This window comes from Oryza sativa, chromosome 1 (genome assembly GCF_034140825.1).
Source record: "Oryza sativa Japonica Group chromosome 1, ASM3414082v1".
NCBI lineage: Eukaryota > Viridiplantae > Streptophyta > Magnoliopsida > Poales > Poaceae > Oryza > Oryza sativa.
In genome coordinates this window covers 39,276,799-39,295,001 of record NC_089035.1, presented here as the reverse complement: position 1 = coordinate 39,295,001, position 18,203 = coordinate 39,276,799, and the positions used below count along the sequence as shown (strand labels likewise).

General features: G+C 42.2%; 2 protein-coding genes across 9 annotated transcripts; one reads left to right on the top strand and one right to left on the bottom strand.

The window, feature by feature from the left end:
* The first annotated feature begins 1,083 nt into the window (after positions 1-1,083).
* LOC4324905 (uncharacterized) lies at positions 1,084-5,299 on the top strand. 8 transcript variants are annotated; one of them, XM_066306589.1, is made up of 11 exons: positions 1,084-1,343; positions 2,370-2,517; positions 3,364-3,430; positions 3,518-3,576; positions 3,654-3,708; positions 3,862-3,901; positions 4,048-4,145; positions 4,252-4,297; positions 4,390-4,526; positions 4,606-4,821; positions 4,903-5,299. In XM_066306589.1, exons 3-11 carry the CDS (start codon positions 3,377-3,379, stop codon positions 5,053-5,055), a joined length of 858 nt encoding a protein of 285 aa, XP_066162686.1. In that variant the 5' UTR covers positions 1,084-1,343; positions 2,370-2,517; positions 3,364-3,376; the 3' UTR covers positions 5,056-5,299. The 8 variants fall into 8 exon arrangements, with proteins under 8 accessions (XP_066162686.1, XP_015620946.1, XP_066162687.1 ...); XM_015765460.3 differs by having other exon boundaries at positions 4,249-4,297; XM_066306590.1 differs by lacking the exon at positions 2,370-2,517.
* Positions 5,300-10,082: 4,783 nt separating this feature from the next.
* LOC4324904 (uncharacterized) lies at positions 10,083-14,169 on the bottom strand. Its single transcript, XM_015765874.3, has 6 exons — positions 13,972-14,169; positions 13,756-13,892; positions 12,739-13,118; positions 12,363-12,459; positions 11,974-12,261; positions 10,083-11,263 (listed from the first exon to the last, which is right to left on the bottom strand). Exons 1-6 carry the CDS (start codon positions 14,111-14,113, stop codon positions 10,298-10,300), a joined length of 2,010 nt encoding a protein of 669 aa, XP_015621360.1. The 5' UTR covers positions 14,114-14,169; the 3' UTR covers positions 10,083-10,297.
* Positions 14,170-18,203: the final 4,034 nt, after the last annotated feature.

Here is an 18,203-nt window from a genome sequence, read left to right as displayed (position 1 = left end):
CGCGCCATTGACTAGCCGTGTCCCCCGTACCCTAATTGTGAAAGATCGCCACGTCCCGACCTGACATCTCACAATCTGAACAACCCATAAGACTTTTAGATTTTTAACGTTTGGGTAGGGTTGGAATGGGATGTGCAATCCAGGTGGAACTGAGTACTGGGCGTAATAGTTATCCACGCACTATAGTTGGCCTCTGTTGTGACATGAGCGTGAGTTATCCTGGCGTCCTCGTCAGTTTGCTCGCCGCCGACGCCGATCCCCATCCATCCGGCGAGTGACCAGGGCGCCGTTGTTTGTCCCGCTGCTTCCACCGCATCCTGGTGAGCGCATCCTTTGCCACCGCCGCCTTTCCCGTCTCTCTCTCTACCTACACACTTTTTCTCGAATTTGCGTTAACCCTAGCTTCTGTTCTAGAAATCTGCCTTAACCTTAGGAAATGAGTACTAATAACAGTTTGATGGTTCCCAAAAAGTTTGAGGGTTCAATTGAACCCTGTCCCATGTTAGATCCGCCACTGTGGAGTAGTGTTTGGTAGAATAAATTCGTGGATTCAGTGCAGAATACTCTTGAAAGAAGTCACCATGATGAGCAATTTTTTTTAGATAATGGAAATGGTTATATCTTCTTCTCTGCCAGCATGCACACAACCAATAAGTTTAGGGTTGAGGAACAACTGAATTGTATAACTGTTATACTAACTACACAACACTGCATAGTAAGAATACTGACAGTAAAGATGATTGCAGAATTAGCTCATAGAGTAGGAGACAGTAGCTAAAGCAGGATTATTCCTGATTCATAGATACTAACAAGTGATTCATTTGGCGTGTTTGATTGCCCGGACTGCACCTGGCTCACACCTAGCCAGCAGATTTGCGTGTGTTTACTTGTCTCAGAGCCGGGTCCGATGGATGAAAAAGGCCCGCGGAGCCAGGCTGAGGGGAAACGCTCGAATCGACCTTCGCAACTCAGCCTGGCTCGCCTCATGCCGCGAGGCTGCACCCACGCGTGCACCGCTTGCACCCGCGCGTGCAGAACCCATGGATGGGGTCACCACCATCCCTCCTCTCCTCCTCCTCATTTGTTCCAAACCAGTGGAAAGCTAGGGTTCCGCTGACTCGCGAGTGGAGGGCGCTGCTCGTCGCCAGGCTCGTCGCGCCGTCCTCGCCGGCGGGAGGGCCGGTCGTCCGTCAGCATCCTCTCTTCCGTTGGTCATCCTCCCTCTCTTTCGCTAGCCGCCATCGCTCTCTTCCACTGGTTCGCTCTCTCCGTCAAGCCGTTTGGTTTCGCCGGCTCTCTGCTACGCCCCTCTCTTTCGTCGACTCTCTCCGTTGAGCTCTCTGGTAAGGGCTAGGTTGGGCATCTCCTTCCCTTTCTCACCTCCTTCAGTTTCTTCTCCTCTCTTCCTTTGATTTCAGCCGATTTGTTTGGATTAGACCGTGTCCCCTTCATAAATATGCTAGATCTACTCCATTATCTAAAAAAAATGCTAGATCTACTAAAAGCTGATATCTTTCTTGGTTGATTTCGATGGAATGAAATGTCTAGTGGCTTGCTTTTTTGTTCTAAGATGGCCAATGATGACTAATGTTGCTGATTTGTGATGCTTATGAACAGATTTTTCCTACACTTATTCCTATTTTCCTGTTGATTTGTGTTATGCCATTGTATCTTTGGCTACAAATAGAAGTTACTGATAAGGCCAGATTCAATAGTGCGTTCTTTTAAATTGATACTGACAGATACACACTTGATTAATAGTGCTTATTTGTGATGCATAAGAACATATATGCCTGCACTTGACCTTATTCGATAAGGTCAGGCAACCAAACATGCCCTTTCTAAGTTTGTCTTTCTGTGATCTTTCTCAGTATTTTATAGTTGAAATTATCTTTAGCAGAACTGAGGCCACCTCTACACTTGAACTGAGCAGAATTTATAAGAGTACATGAACAGATTTTTCTACACTTGTTCTTTTTTCTTGCTGTTAGGCTGGGAAAGATGGCCAATGATGATATATGCTGCTGTTTGTGATTCATGTGAATAGATTTTTGCTCTACACTTGTTCTCATTTTCTTGCGGTTTCTTTTTTCCTACACTTGGTCTTATTTTCCTTTTCCTTATACCTTTTCTTTTGCTACATTTGATAGATACTACTGGTAAGAACAGATACCAATGATAGTAGCTAATTCACATTCTTCATATATCTGAGGCCATTGTTCTGCATTTATTTACCTGTTGGAAATGAGGCTCAATGATGTCAAATTTCTGCACATATTTGCTACATTTTCGAGTTATTGATGTCAGGCAAATACTATCAAGTTCCTTGTTCATCTTTTGATATCAACAGATGTACTCACTTTTTTTAGGTAACCACACTTGATTTTGACATGATCAAGTTTTTATATGAAACCGATACACTCTGCACTTGCTCTTTTGGTAAAGATCATACTACTATTAAGTGTTGATGCTCTTGCAACCTGATCTCTGCAACTCAGATCCTGTACTATTTCAAAGGTACATGTTATCCTGTTTACTTTTACTATGTTTCAGGAAAATGTGATAATGGAAAAACTTGTGAGATCAAGTGTAGATATACTAAGGTTGATGAGTTTGAAGAACATAGCTGAAACAGATGGTTTAGTTTTGTATGCGGTTACTAATTTGTTTATCAAATTGGTTACTGTAAAAAATTTGCCATGAGCACGTATATTTGTATGTTTGTTTTGAATTGTCAAATGTACCAGTGTCGTCAATAAAATTATGTACATGATTTTTGCTAGAATAATCACTCTTGCGTGTTCATCCAGGCCATTTCGTTACATTTGATAAAAAAAATGATCATCAGTGCTGCTCATTGGTTTTAAAAAATGACAACATCAGTAAAGCATACATACCCAGTACATCGATTCTCTAAGAGAAAAATGAGCTTAGGAATATTAGTAGGTGGGCACAGACCCAGAGTAACATAATTTAATCTATATATCTACGATGGATTAAACTTATCACACATAAATAGATTAGGGACTAGGAAAAAATCTCGTTTCACAAACTTTATGGGGTAACCTAACCACCCACAAGAATAGGTATTTACACATAAGATGTATCCATCCAACCAAACAACATCTCCTGCATGCTACCATTCCATCCGCCCCTTGCTGCAACCAACCAAACAGCATCTCATCATATCCAGGTTCATCTCATCCAAGCAACCAAACACCTACATGTGTATCCTCTAAACCAGGCTAAACTTAGCCTGGATGAGGGAGATGGGCCAGGCTAGAGGGATACGAGCAACCAAACAGACCCTTACTGCATAATCTTCACCTTCTGTAAACCCTCTCACTGAGCAATTGGATATAGGGAGTAAGTGGAAATGGATGCAGATGGTAGCTCCAAGAAAGGCCCTCCAGGTCGTCGCACTAGAAAGGTGGGCACACCAATTATGATTATTTTTTGGCATTGTCTTTATAGGCTAACATGTATTTTTTTTTCCATAAAATTCTAATGGATGCAGAAGCTGAAGTTCAAGCCAAAAGTGCCACCACAAAAGCCAAGAAAATCAGTTCCAGAAAAGTAAAGCTCTAAAGTTTGTTCAGCTGAATATGACAGACTTTCAGTTTACCATAGACAAGCTTATTCTGTTCTTTCAGGCCAAACCTGGAACAGTCAAAGCCAATTGATGAAGAATTGATGAAGAGACTGAAGGTAATTGATTATTCGTTTCATAAACTGAAGACATAATATTGTACTCCCTCCCATCCCAAAATAAGTGCAGCTGTGTAGTTCAAATTTTGGGACGGAGGGAGTAGTTGTGTAGAGAGGACAAAGGTTCCTATTGAACTTCTGTCTTATTTTCAGACTGGCCAAGGAGCTACAAAAACATTGTCAAGTATAAAAGGTTGATCTGTATCCATTGACCTCCACATGTATGTTTAGAACTTAGTATTGGTCCTAAGGGCAAGAAGTCTTTCAATTAAATGCTTTCAATTAGCAGTAACTGCAAACACATCAGATTCTATAATCCTATTTGCATTGTGCTCACAGATGAACACTCAACACAGAACCCACCCTCAACTGTTTCTTCTGCAGCTAGTGTTAGCTTAACACTGCCACAGTCAGGAGGGCACAACCAAGGCCAACTGGTGAGTTCACCAACCTCTCAAGGTCAACTTGATCACCTGGAAAAATACCCAATGTCTTTTTGACAGACACATGACTTTGTTTGTCTATTTTCTATGGAGGAAGAAGAAGCCATTCCACATCACAAGAGCGGTTCCTCTTGATGCTATTCCAGGTAACTTTCTTAAGGCTTCATTAGCTCCATTGCTCTGGATAATTGCCCAGTACATTCCACAGGAATCTCATAAGAATGTAAGCTCTTCTCAGGATTTTTATACGACGATGAGGATGATGATGACGACGACGACGATGAGGGCGATAACAATGTTGAATTAGAGGAGATTCGACCAAGTTCAACTGAATGTGAATCTTCCATCCATCCAGCAGAAGAGCTGAATTTACTCGTATGACCTTCTGAGCTCTATGAAATACCACGATATTGTCTGCCACTGGGAGTAGTTGATTTATAATTTAGAACAACAGGAGCAAGGTGACACGAGAAGAATGCTCCTATTCCAGTTGCCAAAATCTCTTCCGTTGCCAAGAATATCCGCTGCAGTTGAAAGGAATGGAAAAGCCAGGGACAAGGAGGTGAAAGAAGGATCCAACTTGAAAGAATTGCCACAAGGATATTTGGGCAAAATGGTGGTGTACAAGAGCGGCAAGATCAAGATGAAGTTGGGGGATGTCATGTTTGATGTTAGTTTCTTTCCGTTCTCATTTAACTTCACAATCTGGTAACTTGGTAAGATCTCTGATACTTAAGTTCTTCCATGGCAGGTGAACCCAGGAGAAGAGTGTAGGATGGCACAACATGTGGCTGCTATCAACACCAAAGAGAAGCATTGTTGTTTACTTGGCGAGATCGAGAGCCGGCATGTCGTTGTGACTCCAGATGTGGACTCGCTGCTGTTGAATGACAATAGAGGTTAGGTAATTACGTGTGCATAAGTGCATTGGTCAGCTGTGAGCTACAGTCCTGCAATGACTTGCCAGATTAGTGTGCATAGCTAGCAATGTGCATTTTAACTGTATTTGTAGCGGTTGTAAAATTGTGTGCCTTTAGAAGATTTGCTGCTTGTAGTAAATGAATACTTAGCTTAGATTGTACTTATGGTAGTATTGTTGATGTGTCATGTTATGATTTTTATGGAGATCTCACTAAAGCTTTTATCGAGATGTCATTTCCCACTGGCTTGCCCAAACGACATGTAGCCCAGGGACCAGGCAGATACACTCATACACGGCCATACGACGGCCCAATTAAGGCAGCAGGCACGTCGACTGGGCTGACCCAGGCCATGGTGCCACTTCTCAAACCCCCGCTGTAGCCCTGCCCTTCAATGAAAACCGGAGGATTTTTTTTATTTTTTTTTAAATATTTACAGAAATATTATACCGGCGAAAATATTTACAGAAATAGACCCTGTCGCCCAAGTGGAGGGCAACAAGGTAACGTGGCAGACGGTGCTGTGTGCGTATTTTGCGCCAAGGTCCCTCGTAGAGGGTGGCAAGAGAGTGAAATGCAATTTTTGCCGCATGCAAAATTTGCATACCCGCTCAGCGGCCTCCAGCGTCTGGTCACACACGTCACCCTGCCGTCCTCGGGGAGGGCTGTAGGGTCTATTTCTGTAAATATTTTCGCCGGTGTAATATTAAAACAAAAAATTCAAAAAATGAATTTAAAAAAAAAATCGAAAAATGGACGTGGATGCGGAAAACTACTGTCCTCTAGCATATAATGCTCTACACCAGGGGATCAGATTCCTAGGGATGAAAATGGTAGGAATTGATAGCATATTTGAAACGATTACCGTAGATTTAAAAATGGTCAAAATCGATAGCATCTATCGTTGGAATGATTATCGGGCGGTCAGTACAATTTAACTTATTTAGTGTTGATAACAATAAAAGAAACTAGGAATATCAACTTTTATAGCGAAACATAATGACAAATTGAAAATAACCGTATTTATAAATTTATCTCTCGGGAACTATTTTCGGTGGGTTGAAAATCGCGGCAAGTCAATTGAAAATTGACCGTATTTATAAATTTAACTATTTGGAAACTATTTTTGATCAGTTGAAAATTGATCGTATTTATCAATTTAATTATTTAGTGATAACAATAAAAGAAACTAGAAAATTCAATTTTTATTTATTGCTAGAATTAAAAACGGAAACGAAATTACAAGCAAGAGAGTAATATGAGTACGCTTCCACCCCACGAAAAAAAACTTATAATCTCTAAATACTTTTAAACAACAAAAAAATACATTTCTCTTTATAAAAATGTTCCCTATATATAAAATCGGTGTACTAAATACATGAAAAGATCCTTATTAGCACTATGCAAATTCTAAATTAACAAATTATTAAGAGAGTAATTAATATCAAGCAACATAAATTAATATCTAAACAAACACTACTCTACGACCTATGACTACTATCCTTTAATCTTCTTTATATCATCAACACCAAAAATACACACAACATTTATCCAAACTCCCCCTGTACAATATATAACCATTTTTAGATCTTGATACGGTCTAAGGTGTGTTATTTTGACCAATATTATTTATAAAAATAAGTTGTTTTAAATAAAAAGGAGTTGCATATTATGATATCCCAACGACAAGACCAGTACATCTTAAATCACAAAATCACCACATATAACATATCATACCTATGAGCATCTCTAAAGACTGGAAGGACATATATTGAGATTCATCAAGTAACTACATACATATCTAAATACTAAACCGACACATCTTAAGATTCACGAAGTCACCACAAGCGACACACCCTACCCCTAGCACCTCAAAGTCACCACAAGTGACACACCCTATCCCTAGCACCCCAAAGGCTGATAAAAATATCTTGAAACTCACGAAGTAACGATAGGCCTAGCACCCCAAATGCTGATAAAAAATCTAACTCAATGTTGATAAAAAAATCTAACTCACGAAGTAAACATAGGCTCGGTATTGATAGGTACATCGCCTACCACTGAAAAAAGGTTAGCCATAAATGTGAACCATAGGCTCGGTATTTATAGGTACGTTGCCTACCACTAAAAAAAGTTTAGCCATAAATGCGATAACATGTGTCAAGCCTGGGACTTAAGTTCAGGAGAACAGGTTGTACCACCAGAAACTTAACTAATTGAGCTACGTTCACTTAGATATGTGTTGTCATTGTTGATGCTACAATATTGTTGGAAGTATTTAAGTTGGTTATTCTACTTTATAAATGTTCATCACAGTTACATATGACACATTTTTTAAAAAAAGTAAAAAATAAAACATTGCCTGAACTTGCTTATCATTGTGATACGGGTGTTTCCAAGGCTTATATATATATGGTCATCCCGTTTGTTGATAACCTTTTATGTTTCATCAGTAAGCACTAATATAATTTAGTTTTCGCTTTTTTTTATTTACTATTCGATTATTGTGTTTGAGAGAAAAATATGATTGTGGAAATGATTTAAATATTATCTTCTAGCCGTCTTCGACCATTTTCAATTTTTCATCTCTGATCGCAGGCACGCATTATTGCCCATGCCGCAATTCCTGCGAGAGAGAATGCATATGGGTACGATACTCTCTCAAAAACAATTACTCCTACAACTTATCTCTAAAATATATTTTTAAACAACAGGATAATTAACTAACTATACTACTATATCTCCTTGTAAAAAATCAAAAGGAATCCGCTACGAATTTGGTACGTACGGATCCGTTTCGCTGTGCCCCCAGACGCGCGGAGCGAATCCGCATCGGAGGTGGAGTAGTCTTCTCTCGCCGCGCCCCCACGCTGACGTGGATCACTCGACTTACCGCCCACGCACCGCGCGGCCCGCTGCCGCTATATAATGTGACGACACACCCACAAGGCCACCCACAACACAATCCCCCACCCTCTCCTCTCTACACCGCGAAGGCAGCAAAAAAAACCCTAGCTACCACCATCTCGATCGCTTACAGATCGAGCACAGATCGAGCAAAACCCTAGTTCGATCCCACTTGCTTCTCCTGCTCGATCGATCATGGTGGAGGATCAGGAGAAGTCCAGCAGCAGCCCTCCCGTTCCTCCGCCACCGGAGGAGGAGGAGATGGAGGAGGGGGAGATTCATCCGGGTGGTGGTGGTGGTGGTGGGTACTACGATTCGGGCTCCGAGACCGAGGACGACGACGATCGGTACGTGTTCCAGTCTCGCCGCGACGACGAGGAGGAGGAGGAGGGCGTGAACCCGGCGAGCAAGCGCCGCCGCCTCGAGGACATCCTCGCGGAGACACGGGGAGCGCTCCCGCTGCCTTCGCCGACGCCGTCGTCGTCCGGTTCGGAGGGGACGATCAGCGACGACCACGGCGACGGGATCGCCGGCGCCGCCGCCGCCGCCGATGCACCCGTGGCGCGCGTGGCGTTCCCGTGCCACGTCTGCAGCAAGGAGTTCGGCAGCAGGAAGGCGGTGCACGGGCACATGAGGGTCCATCAGGCGGACAAGGACAAGGAGAAGGAGCCGTCGCTGCACCTCGCCCTCGGCTGGACCTCGACGGGGAAGCGCGGCGCCAACGGCAACGCCCGTGCTGTCACCGTCGCCTTCGCCCCCATGGAACAAGCGGTGGGCGACGACGACGGCGACGCCCGCGCCATCGTGCTCGCACCGGCGGCGCAGCCGCAGCCGCAGCCCATGGTGGTGGCAGAAGCTGCCAATCCTCCTAACCAGGTCGCCGACGACAACCACCGCCTGCCAGTGCCAGCTGCCGTGCCGTACGTCGGCGCCGCCGCCGCCCCCGCCCGCCGCCGCGCTCGGCCGAAGCGTAACGCCGGACAGGGTGGACCGTACAGGTGCAGTTACCCGGGTTGCAAGGGGGAGTACAGGACGCACCAGGGGCTAGGCGGCCACGTGGCTGGCCACATCAACAGGGAGAAGCAGGCGGCCGCCGCCGCCCAGGGCGGCAGCGGCGCCAGGCCGGAGGGCAATCACCCATGCAAAACGTGCGGGAAAGAGTTCTCGACGGGAGTGGCGCTCGGCGGCCACATGAGGAAGCACTACGACCCCAAGAAGAAGAAGAAGCATGCTGGCCTTGTCCTTACCCTCTCCGTCGCGCCGCCTACGCCTGCACCTGCTCCGTCCATCGCCGGAGCGGCATTGCCACCGGCGGAGGTAAAAGCGGACGTGGATGAACATGAAGCAGAGCAAGTGCCAATGGCGCCGGTGTCTCCGCCAGCTGAAGCGAGGGGAAATATCGTGCGGATTTTTGGCGTGGATATAGAGAAGCCGGCAGACGAAGAGGAGCAAGAAGGTGGCAGCGATGTCTAGAGAAGATTAAAGGATGGTAGTTGCAGAGTAGTGTTTGTCTAGGTTATTCATTTTGCTTGATAAATGATAATAGTAGTTACTCCTGTGTTCGTTGCTTGATATTAGCTATGTTTGTTTAGCAAGTTGTTTACTAAACTAAGCATCACATGGTGTTAATCCCAAACGAAACACTTAATACTAGTATCGCTATGCATCACATGACGGTGTTAGGCTGTTAGTCCCAAACGAAACACTTAATATTTTGTTTCATTATAAAAGTAGTTGTTTAGTCCCAAAACATCACATGGTATTATCCAGAACAAAACGCTTAATAGTGGCTGCCACTAAACACAAACATCTAACTGAAGCTTCGATCTCTTTGTTACGTAATCCAGTCGGATGTTTGGAAGTAATATTGATGGTTGTGCTCCTTTTTTTTTTCTTTAGAAACATGACGTTTATGTCTTCTGAAAATGAATAATTCATGTCACCGGTTTTCTGAAAGGTTGTATTTGAATGTATGATAATGGTTTGCAACCCACTATTAAAATTGCGTTTGGATTTCTGGAACATGCGAAAACTAGCAATGCAATCTACTGTTCATGTAAACACCAGAACAGCAAAGCTAAAATCGAGTGCTAACGCACATGTCTAACATGTAAAGGGCGGAACTTCAATCAGATCTGCATCAGTTTAACAGAATTGGCAACAGTACAGACTCGGATGTGGCCAGCAAAATATGATTGTAAAAGCATGACAAATCCGGCAACACAATGCAATCAACACCAAAATTGCGAGTCAAAACGCTAAACGAACAGAGTCTAGGGTATCTTTGATTTTGTGAACTGTGATAGTTTGGATTCGTCGTCATCTCGATTTTTTCTTCCGGGACTTGTTGGAACCCTTTGGTGGTTCTGGGGCTGCAGCTGGAGCTTTGGTGGCTTGGTTTGCTTTCGAAGATGAACTGGCGCTCGCAGATGAAGTTCCATCTCTTGACACAGCTCCTTGAGCACCTCTGACCTGAGCCCTCTTATCCTTCCTCTTTGGGCGGTAACTTGACCGCTCTCTCTTGGGTAGCCATCTCTCCGGATCTGGTGGTGGCCCTGGGTTTGCTGGATCAAAGCCTTTCGGGTATCTAGGTTTCCTCTTCCTCTTCTTAGCCTTCTGCTTCTTCACTTCGTCAGTAACGTCCTGTTCCATGGGTTTGGGCGCCTCAAAAGGCCTTGCACCAGAAGTTTTCTCCAGGCTCTCAACATTAATTCCCTTGAGACCTGGCAATGGTTTCAGTTTCTTCTCATACTGTTCAGCTTTCTCAAGGTTGGTGCGCGCTGAAGTTGCTACTAGCCCCGCCAACGCTTCTGCGCTTCCAAAGCTCTTAACAAGATCCTCATACAATTGGCAGGCCTCTTCGTCACGCCCATGGTTGAGCTTAAATGTAGCAGCCTCCCGCATGAACACCTCTAATTTGTTATCCTCAGTCATGGAATTCTTCCACCACTGGATAGCAGAATCAAGCACAGAAGAAGCACCATTAGAGTCACCAAGGCGCTCTTTAAGAGCTACTAGTGTAGCGACTGTAGCAGGCATGTGCTGGATGTCAACTATTTTAGACAATGAATCAGCAGCAATCTGAAAATGATTGGCACTGGCAGCGATCTGAGCAAGCGAAAGGAGGACTCCTTTAGAATTCTCAGGATGCTTCTCAGCATACTGGCTAAGAACTTCTTCAGCTTTCTGCACCTTCTTTTCTCTCACATGAACTGCAGCTTGAAGCAAAACAGGGAATGTGCTGTCCTGAAACATACCAAGTAGTCCACTGACAAACTCATGTGCCTGCAATATAAAAGACAACATTACTCTCAAATGAAACAAGCAGTAAAGCAGTAGAACATGATAAGAAAATAGTAATAACCAATAAAGAATTCTATTCTGATAGAATTCTATCAGAATATAATTCTTTATATTATTAGTGCTAAATTTCTGTATGTTCAGTCCAAATACTGAATGAAAGGTACCAATTATATTGATCTCTCCTAGGCATGATGGTGATGATCACTTTCCTTGCTAAACTGAACTGACAACACATGTAAGACCGTAAAGTCGATAAAAACAGAGCTTGTGATCTTATACTAAGCACAACTGAAAAACAAGATGAATATTAAGTAATTTGAGATCATAAGATGTGTATGCAACACGTCCATTTGCAAACCAACCTTTTCAGTTTTCACTAGTTTCACATCAAATGAATATTCCTTATTGCTTAAGTCCCATCACTCACATCTCAACCAGTAACCTTTGATTAGGCTCATCTCTAATGCCACTACTTGGGGTAAACACAAGAACAAAAACTACAAGATGGTATAAAGATGCAATGAGTATGATAAACAATTATTAGTTAATCAGTAGCACAGTGATGCCAGATGAGTATCAGATATCATACCAAGATACAACACAACAATCAGTACATTCCTCAATAATACTAGCTAACAGACGATATATCTACAAAAAGAAAGTGGGAGATGGATCAACTGTTCCGAGAAAACCTGATCAATTTTGTTCGCGTGGAGGAGTAAAAGAACATATGCAGAATACAGAGCTTCTTTTTGCCTTGGTGATAGCTTGGATTCAAGGCTTTCGATAAGTTGCAACTGGTTGGGAGCAGTAGATTTTTCAATAAGCCGGCTAAGCTTCCTCAAGCTATCAGCAGCGTCCCTGGTTCCTTTCAACGAGATAAGGTTCGTTGTTGCCACAGCAAGTGATGAGGGATCTGCCAAATTCCTGCTTGTTATATTATTATAGGTTTCCATAGCTTCCTGGGTTTGTCCTTGTAGCTGAAAATATAGCTAGAATAGTTACAAGCCTGAAGCTCAAAATTAAACAGAAAAGATAGATTGAACTATTTGCACGGGAGAAATTTCCCAGATTTAATTACCTGATGCACATAAGCAAGCTGAGCAGACACAGGAGCTAGTTCATATTCAATATCATCATCTCCATATTCGTCCACCATAAGCTCTTCTTTCCCAATTCTGAAGAACACAGAAGTGAGCTAAAACCCAACAAGTTGCATGCTCTTAAAGTATTGCGAGAGAATATACTGATCTTGCATAATTTTGATAGCCAAGCAACTTATCCATAAACAAGGATTCAGGATTCTAGAATAATGGAAAAGACGTGCTACTAAAAACCTATGAACTGTCAGCTACCGTGCTCTTAAGATTAGAAGGGAAGTAGGATTAAATGGAATCAGTTCAAGCAACTGAAAGAATTTATTCATTTAAGATATCAGTTCCTCAGCGAGGAATCACCTTTTTGCCAAGTCCAGCTGCTCTTTAGCTTCTGAATACTTTTTATTTTCTATCAACGAGCAGGCAGAATTATATGCAAGCTCAAAGCTTCGAGTATCTCTGAGTGCCCTCGAGGAGAGATCAACTTTTTGTGCCTTCATGGTTGCCTGAACTTCAGAGGCCCTTCCAGCAGCAACCAGAGCAGCAATGATATTTATCTTCAGATCCATTGACTCAACCTTAAATTTCTGAAGCTTCTCATAGCTATTCATGCAATCATTCATTCTACCTAGCCTATAATAAATCTGAGATTCCAACTGAAGAATAGCAGAGGTTTCTTCTTGACCTTTCAATAGGTCTAGAGCTTCTTGCAGTTTATTTTGCCTGTAGTAGCAATAGGCCTGAATACAGATAAAAGTAGATACTTAGCTTAAGAGCATAAGCATACCATTTTTTATTAACAGAATTACAGAAAAGATCTATGTCCTGTCAAGTACGATCTTTCCATATGTAATAAAATTCGACAGAAACAGCAAACAATCAGCACTTGATAAAGAAATGAATCTAATCATAATTAGCACTCAGTTCGTGGCTACCCAACAGCATTTTGAGTCCTGACAATGTCTTGCATTAGCTAGTGAGTGGATGATTGTTCACAAAATTCTCCTTCATTCACCTAAATATATACACGGTCAGATTCTATCAGCATGCAACACACACAATGGGTCACAGCCTCGGGCAAAACTGGATACAGTGTTAACAAAAAAAAAAATCTCGAGTAAAACTGGATGCAATGTTAACAAAAAAATCTCATGTTGCCACTTGCCAGCATCATCATTTCAAATCCATCCTACGTTGGACTCTATATTAAGCTAAACAAGCGAAATTACGTCAAGCCATAAACATTAACAGATCTGGCCAGTAGTGGCCACTCCTAGATCCTAAAACCACAAGGCGCCACCACACGGATACCAGGTAACAAGTAAACAAACAGATCAAGCGCGCGAACGGGAGTAAAACGTGGTGGACTTGCATCACCTTGCAGTAGCTGAGGTCGATCGGGAGGCGCTCGGCGGCGCGGATCGCGGCGAGCGCCTTCTCAATCGCATCGGACTTGATGTGCGCCACCACCTTGCACCGCACCGCATCCTCGTCGCCCGGCGCCGCCGCGAGAACTGCAGGATCAGCCCGGGAGGATCAGATCAGCGTTGCGGTCAGGGAAGAGGGACCGCGGAGCCGCGTAGGAGGTTTTACCTTGGTCGGCGACCTTGACGGCCTGCGGGAACTCGCCGGCCTCGATGTGGCGGTGCAGCGTGGTGAAGAGGTCCTCCACGGCGACCGGCTGCGCCGCCGCGGCGGCGGCCGCCGCCGCCGCCGCCTTCGATTTGGGCGGCATCGGGATGTGGTTAGCTTGGAGGAGAGGGCTGACGACTCACGAGCCTCGAAATCTTCGTGGAAAAAAAAAACGTATAGGAGTTTTATTTATTTTTTTCTCTTAGCTTATCGCGGTATGAGTGAAGCTGGGCCGATACGGCGAGCCCACGTAACCGGCCCACAAATCTCACATGATGGGCCTGGCATTGCATAGACCCATGGACCGTATATTGTTAATTTGGGCCTCGTGGGCCATACAGCTCAATAAAAAGAATTCAAAATACCGGTTAGAAAAAAAAATAAATCAAAATGCTCAACTTGGCACGTTTTTTTTCTCCTTATTTGACTTCCCTTTCAGTGGCTAGAAGAATCAGATTTCATGGTTTATAACTTTATTTTATACTGTATGATATATCCATCATGATATGATGATACTAACGACAAGCGAGACAGTTGGGGAGAGGCTATCGTGCGCAGAATTTAAATTAGCAACATGACAAATAAACTATGTGATGATATGTGTTGCACTCTGCCTGCTTTTACAGATATCTCTTCCCTGGGCAATTCTCAGTGGAAAGGAGGAACCCGGCGGCGAAACAACGGCCGCAGCTGGAGTCCCCGAATTTCTTCGCCGCCGCCGCCGCCGGCGGCCAATATCCGCCGTCATTTTATACTACCATACACTGAATTCTCTTCTAGACAGCACTTCAATCGACGCTGAAGAAAGTCCTTTATTACACGCCCACGTATATGTTCAAGTTCACAGAATCTGAAGAACAGTTCCAGGCCCCAAAGTGAGCCGTGACCGCCAATTGCTGGTAGACATGCTACTGAAAATATAAGGCTAGTACTCTTTCCATCCCATAAAAAACCAGCTTCTAACTACGAACTTGGACATACGTTACTTCTAATTTCGTAGCTAGAAGTTGGTTTTTTATGTGATGAAGAGAGTAATCTATCCATAAATATAGGGTAGGTTTAGTTTGCTACCTACCAAATATTTGGTAGTACCAAATCCTTGTCATATTTTGGTACTACCAATTATTTGGTAAGTTAAAATTGTAATCTAGTTTGTTTGGATTCCTACCAATATAAAGCCAAAATTTGACATTGTCGAGAAAAATCTTCTAGATTAGTGTCAAATTTGATTTGGCATTGCCAATTATTTTAGTCTCAATCCAAACACCCAACATTACTATTCAAGCTACCAATAAATTTGGTAGGGCACATTTTTTCCCATAAAAAAGTTTTGTCAATTCATGTAGATAAGTATATTTATCAAGTGTATTGTGAACGGAGGGAGCACAATATTGGCTTCGAACGGGCTGTCAGATCGAAAATGGACGCTCGGAACCACAGTCTAATTAACGAGGATCTAAGAAGCTAAATTCCTGCACTAACTGCCCACCCTGACGTAGCTTTTATTTTTTTTTAGATAATGACGTAGCTTTTCTGCCTCATTGATTAAACCATTTACTTCTGCAACTTGCTCATCGCATAATCAGTTAAGATATGTGTTAACTGAGTCATCATGAAGGTTGAAGGCTTCAAGAGAGCTGCCTTTTGTGTTAGGTAGCCGGTCTATTGCGCACTGAATAAGCTGCTGTTAGTGCCGTGCTCATAGATAAGATTGTATAGGAACAGCCGTACCTTAACACTGAGGAAATCTTCTTCAGCTGGACCACGGTTGATGCTTGATAGATTGCATCGGCAACTAGTTTCCATTGAATCATTAATGTATGTTTGTTATGAGCAGCAATCAGTTAGCCGACTCAAAGTACAGGTACTAAATAAGATTACTTCTCTGCATCATCTGGAAATCCAAGGTAGATAGTACCACTCTGCTAATACGTGTATTCAGAGTTCAGACGCAAGAAAGCTTTTTGCTTAAAGTACAGATGCTATAGATTAGAATCCTGAACAGTGAGCGTGTGCAAAATTATAATAGAGCTGATCTTACCAACTTATTTGTTTATAGTGCAACAGAAGATTTTCCATTTTTTAAACTACAACTTGCAAAGGAAACACATTCCCTAGTTAAATGCATATAATGGCCATACTGTTGTAACAGTAGCACCTTATACTCTATTTAGTTTGTTTTTTCTATTGTAATTAATTTTTACCATCTGAATATAATTATTCAGTAGGACCCTTCTTACTGGCACCTGTTATCTTGATACTGTAGGTGATAACTACTCCCGTCATAAAAAAAAACACTTCTAGATTTAAATCTGGACAAAATGTGAAAATAATTTGCAATCAGAGACTGAAATTCAACTGTTGGTGAAGATGGCTGATATTCTGAACAGTGAGTAGAGAATAGTGCTGCCATTATCCAAAAGAGATATGCATGAACATAATTATTTTCTTTAAAAAAATGCTTCTGATAGCAACCGTTAACCACTCATATGTAAAAGCTTATTTCGTTTTCCACGGTTTCAATGTGATTAGTTTGCATGACAGATACTCAGGATACCACATTAATTTTCAGTTGTGCCGGAGACTTGCACTTGATCTGCATGGTCCAAAGTCCAAACTGACGACTGCACCTTGATTGAATGGATAATCGATTGATACTTTGCAAATTTTGATGCAAAAACTGAAAAACAACAGGGAAAACTGCTAAAATGAAATGATTTATTTTGTCACCCTGTTATGTCGGCTTAATTTCAAAATTGAACCAAAAAGCAGACAGTCTAGTTCTGCTACAAGTCAACTGTTGGCTCTTGCCTGGTAAGAACCAGACATTGGTTTGCCATCAAGAATCTGTTGCTGATAAAATTGTCCTGATAATCATCAGAGGATATTTCTTTATTATTATAGAAGCATAAGTTGTACCCTTTTTTCTTTCGAAAAAATTGTGTTAGGTAAACTTATTGAATCAGGCCTTCTCTTTTAGAAAAAAAAGGCGACAGGTTACAACGTAGACACCCATGACAACATGAATCCAGATGAAGTGATAAAACCATTTGCTATCCGATGTCCTCATGACTGTATCTATTTGACTTTTTCCATATAAATAATATTATCGAGGCTAAAGTCCCAAAACTTCTGAAACTGGCAAAAGGTATTGGCAACCAAATTGCAGTTTTAAAATGTTCATGTCAAATTTGGTGCTAGAACAGAAGGCATGCAGTAAATCAAATCGGAAAATTGTATAGTAGATCGTAATAAGCCAAACTGTTTTTTGTTAGTTCTGATTGCTTCTTGCCGTGGCGAATCAAGCTTTCGTTCCATTATTGAGTATTTGAGCTATTACATCTGATGAACCGTAAAAAAATTAATGGATAAAACTTTTATATCTATGTTGTTTGTGGTTTAAAAGTCAATGCTGAAAATATACTTAAAAAAGTTTAAATTTAAGTTTTAAAATTTAAAATTTAGATATGGCTGATAAGATCAAGATGGGAAGTTTGGAATGCCGTCTCAAATTTTGAGGCAGGTGACCATTGACCAAATTAAATAGACCATTGACCGATCTTATCAGGTGGAATACTCCAATCGTGTACAGGCTACAGCAACACAATCGAATGAAGCATTTGGCATTAGCATCACAGCATGTTAAATCATGTGGTTTTGTGAGATCACCGCAGGACTGTAGCATAACCAAGATCATGCCTATCTATATTATCTACGTAATGTTATATTACAGATACAGTCTGCCATTTGTATGGAACCATGTTCATTGCTCATGTGTCAGAATCTCCAACACATGCAGAGATACCAAGTTTATGTGCATAGATACCAGGTTCAATCATTTTTTAGGATGTCAGCGCATAGTATCTGCAAATTGTTTCAACCATTTTAGTTATCCCATTTATCCCTTCCCTGTATATTGTATTTTCAAGTTTCAACCCTGAGTTGATCAAGGCAAATATTATTGCAGCATCCGATCAGATAATTAAAGGACTCATATCCACGTTGGGTTGATGTTGCTGTTGAATACAGGTCAAACATGTCCAGCAACCAGCATAATTGAGTCTGATTGGCACAAACCTAGAGAACATGCCTACCTCAGATGAACATATTTAGAAAAAACTATATATCTAGCTAGCTTCAGGGATCAAGGCATCTTTGAGCTGACTTTTCGACGTTATCTGATCTCAACACAC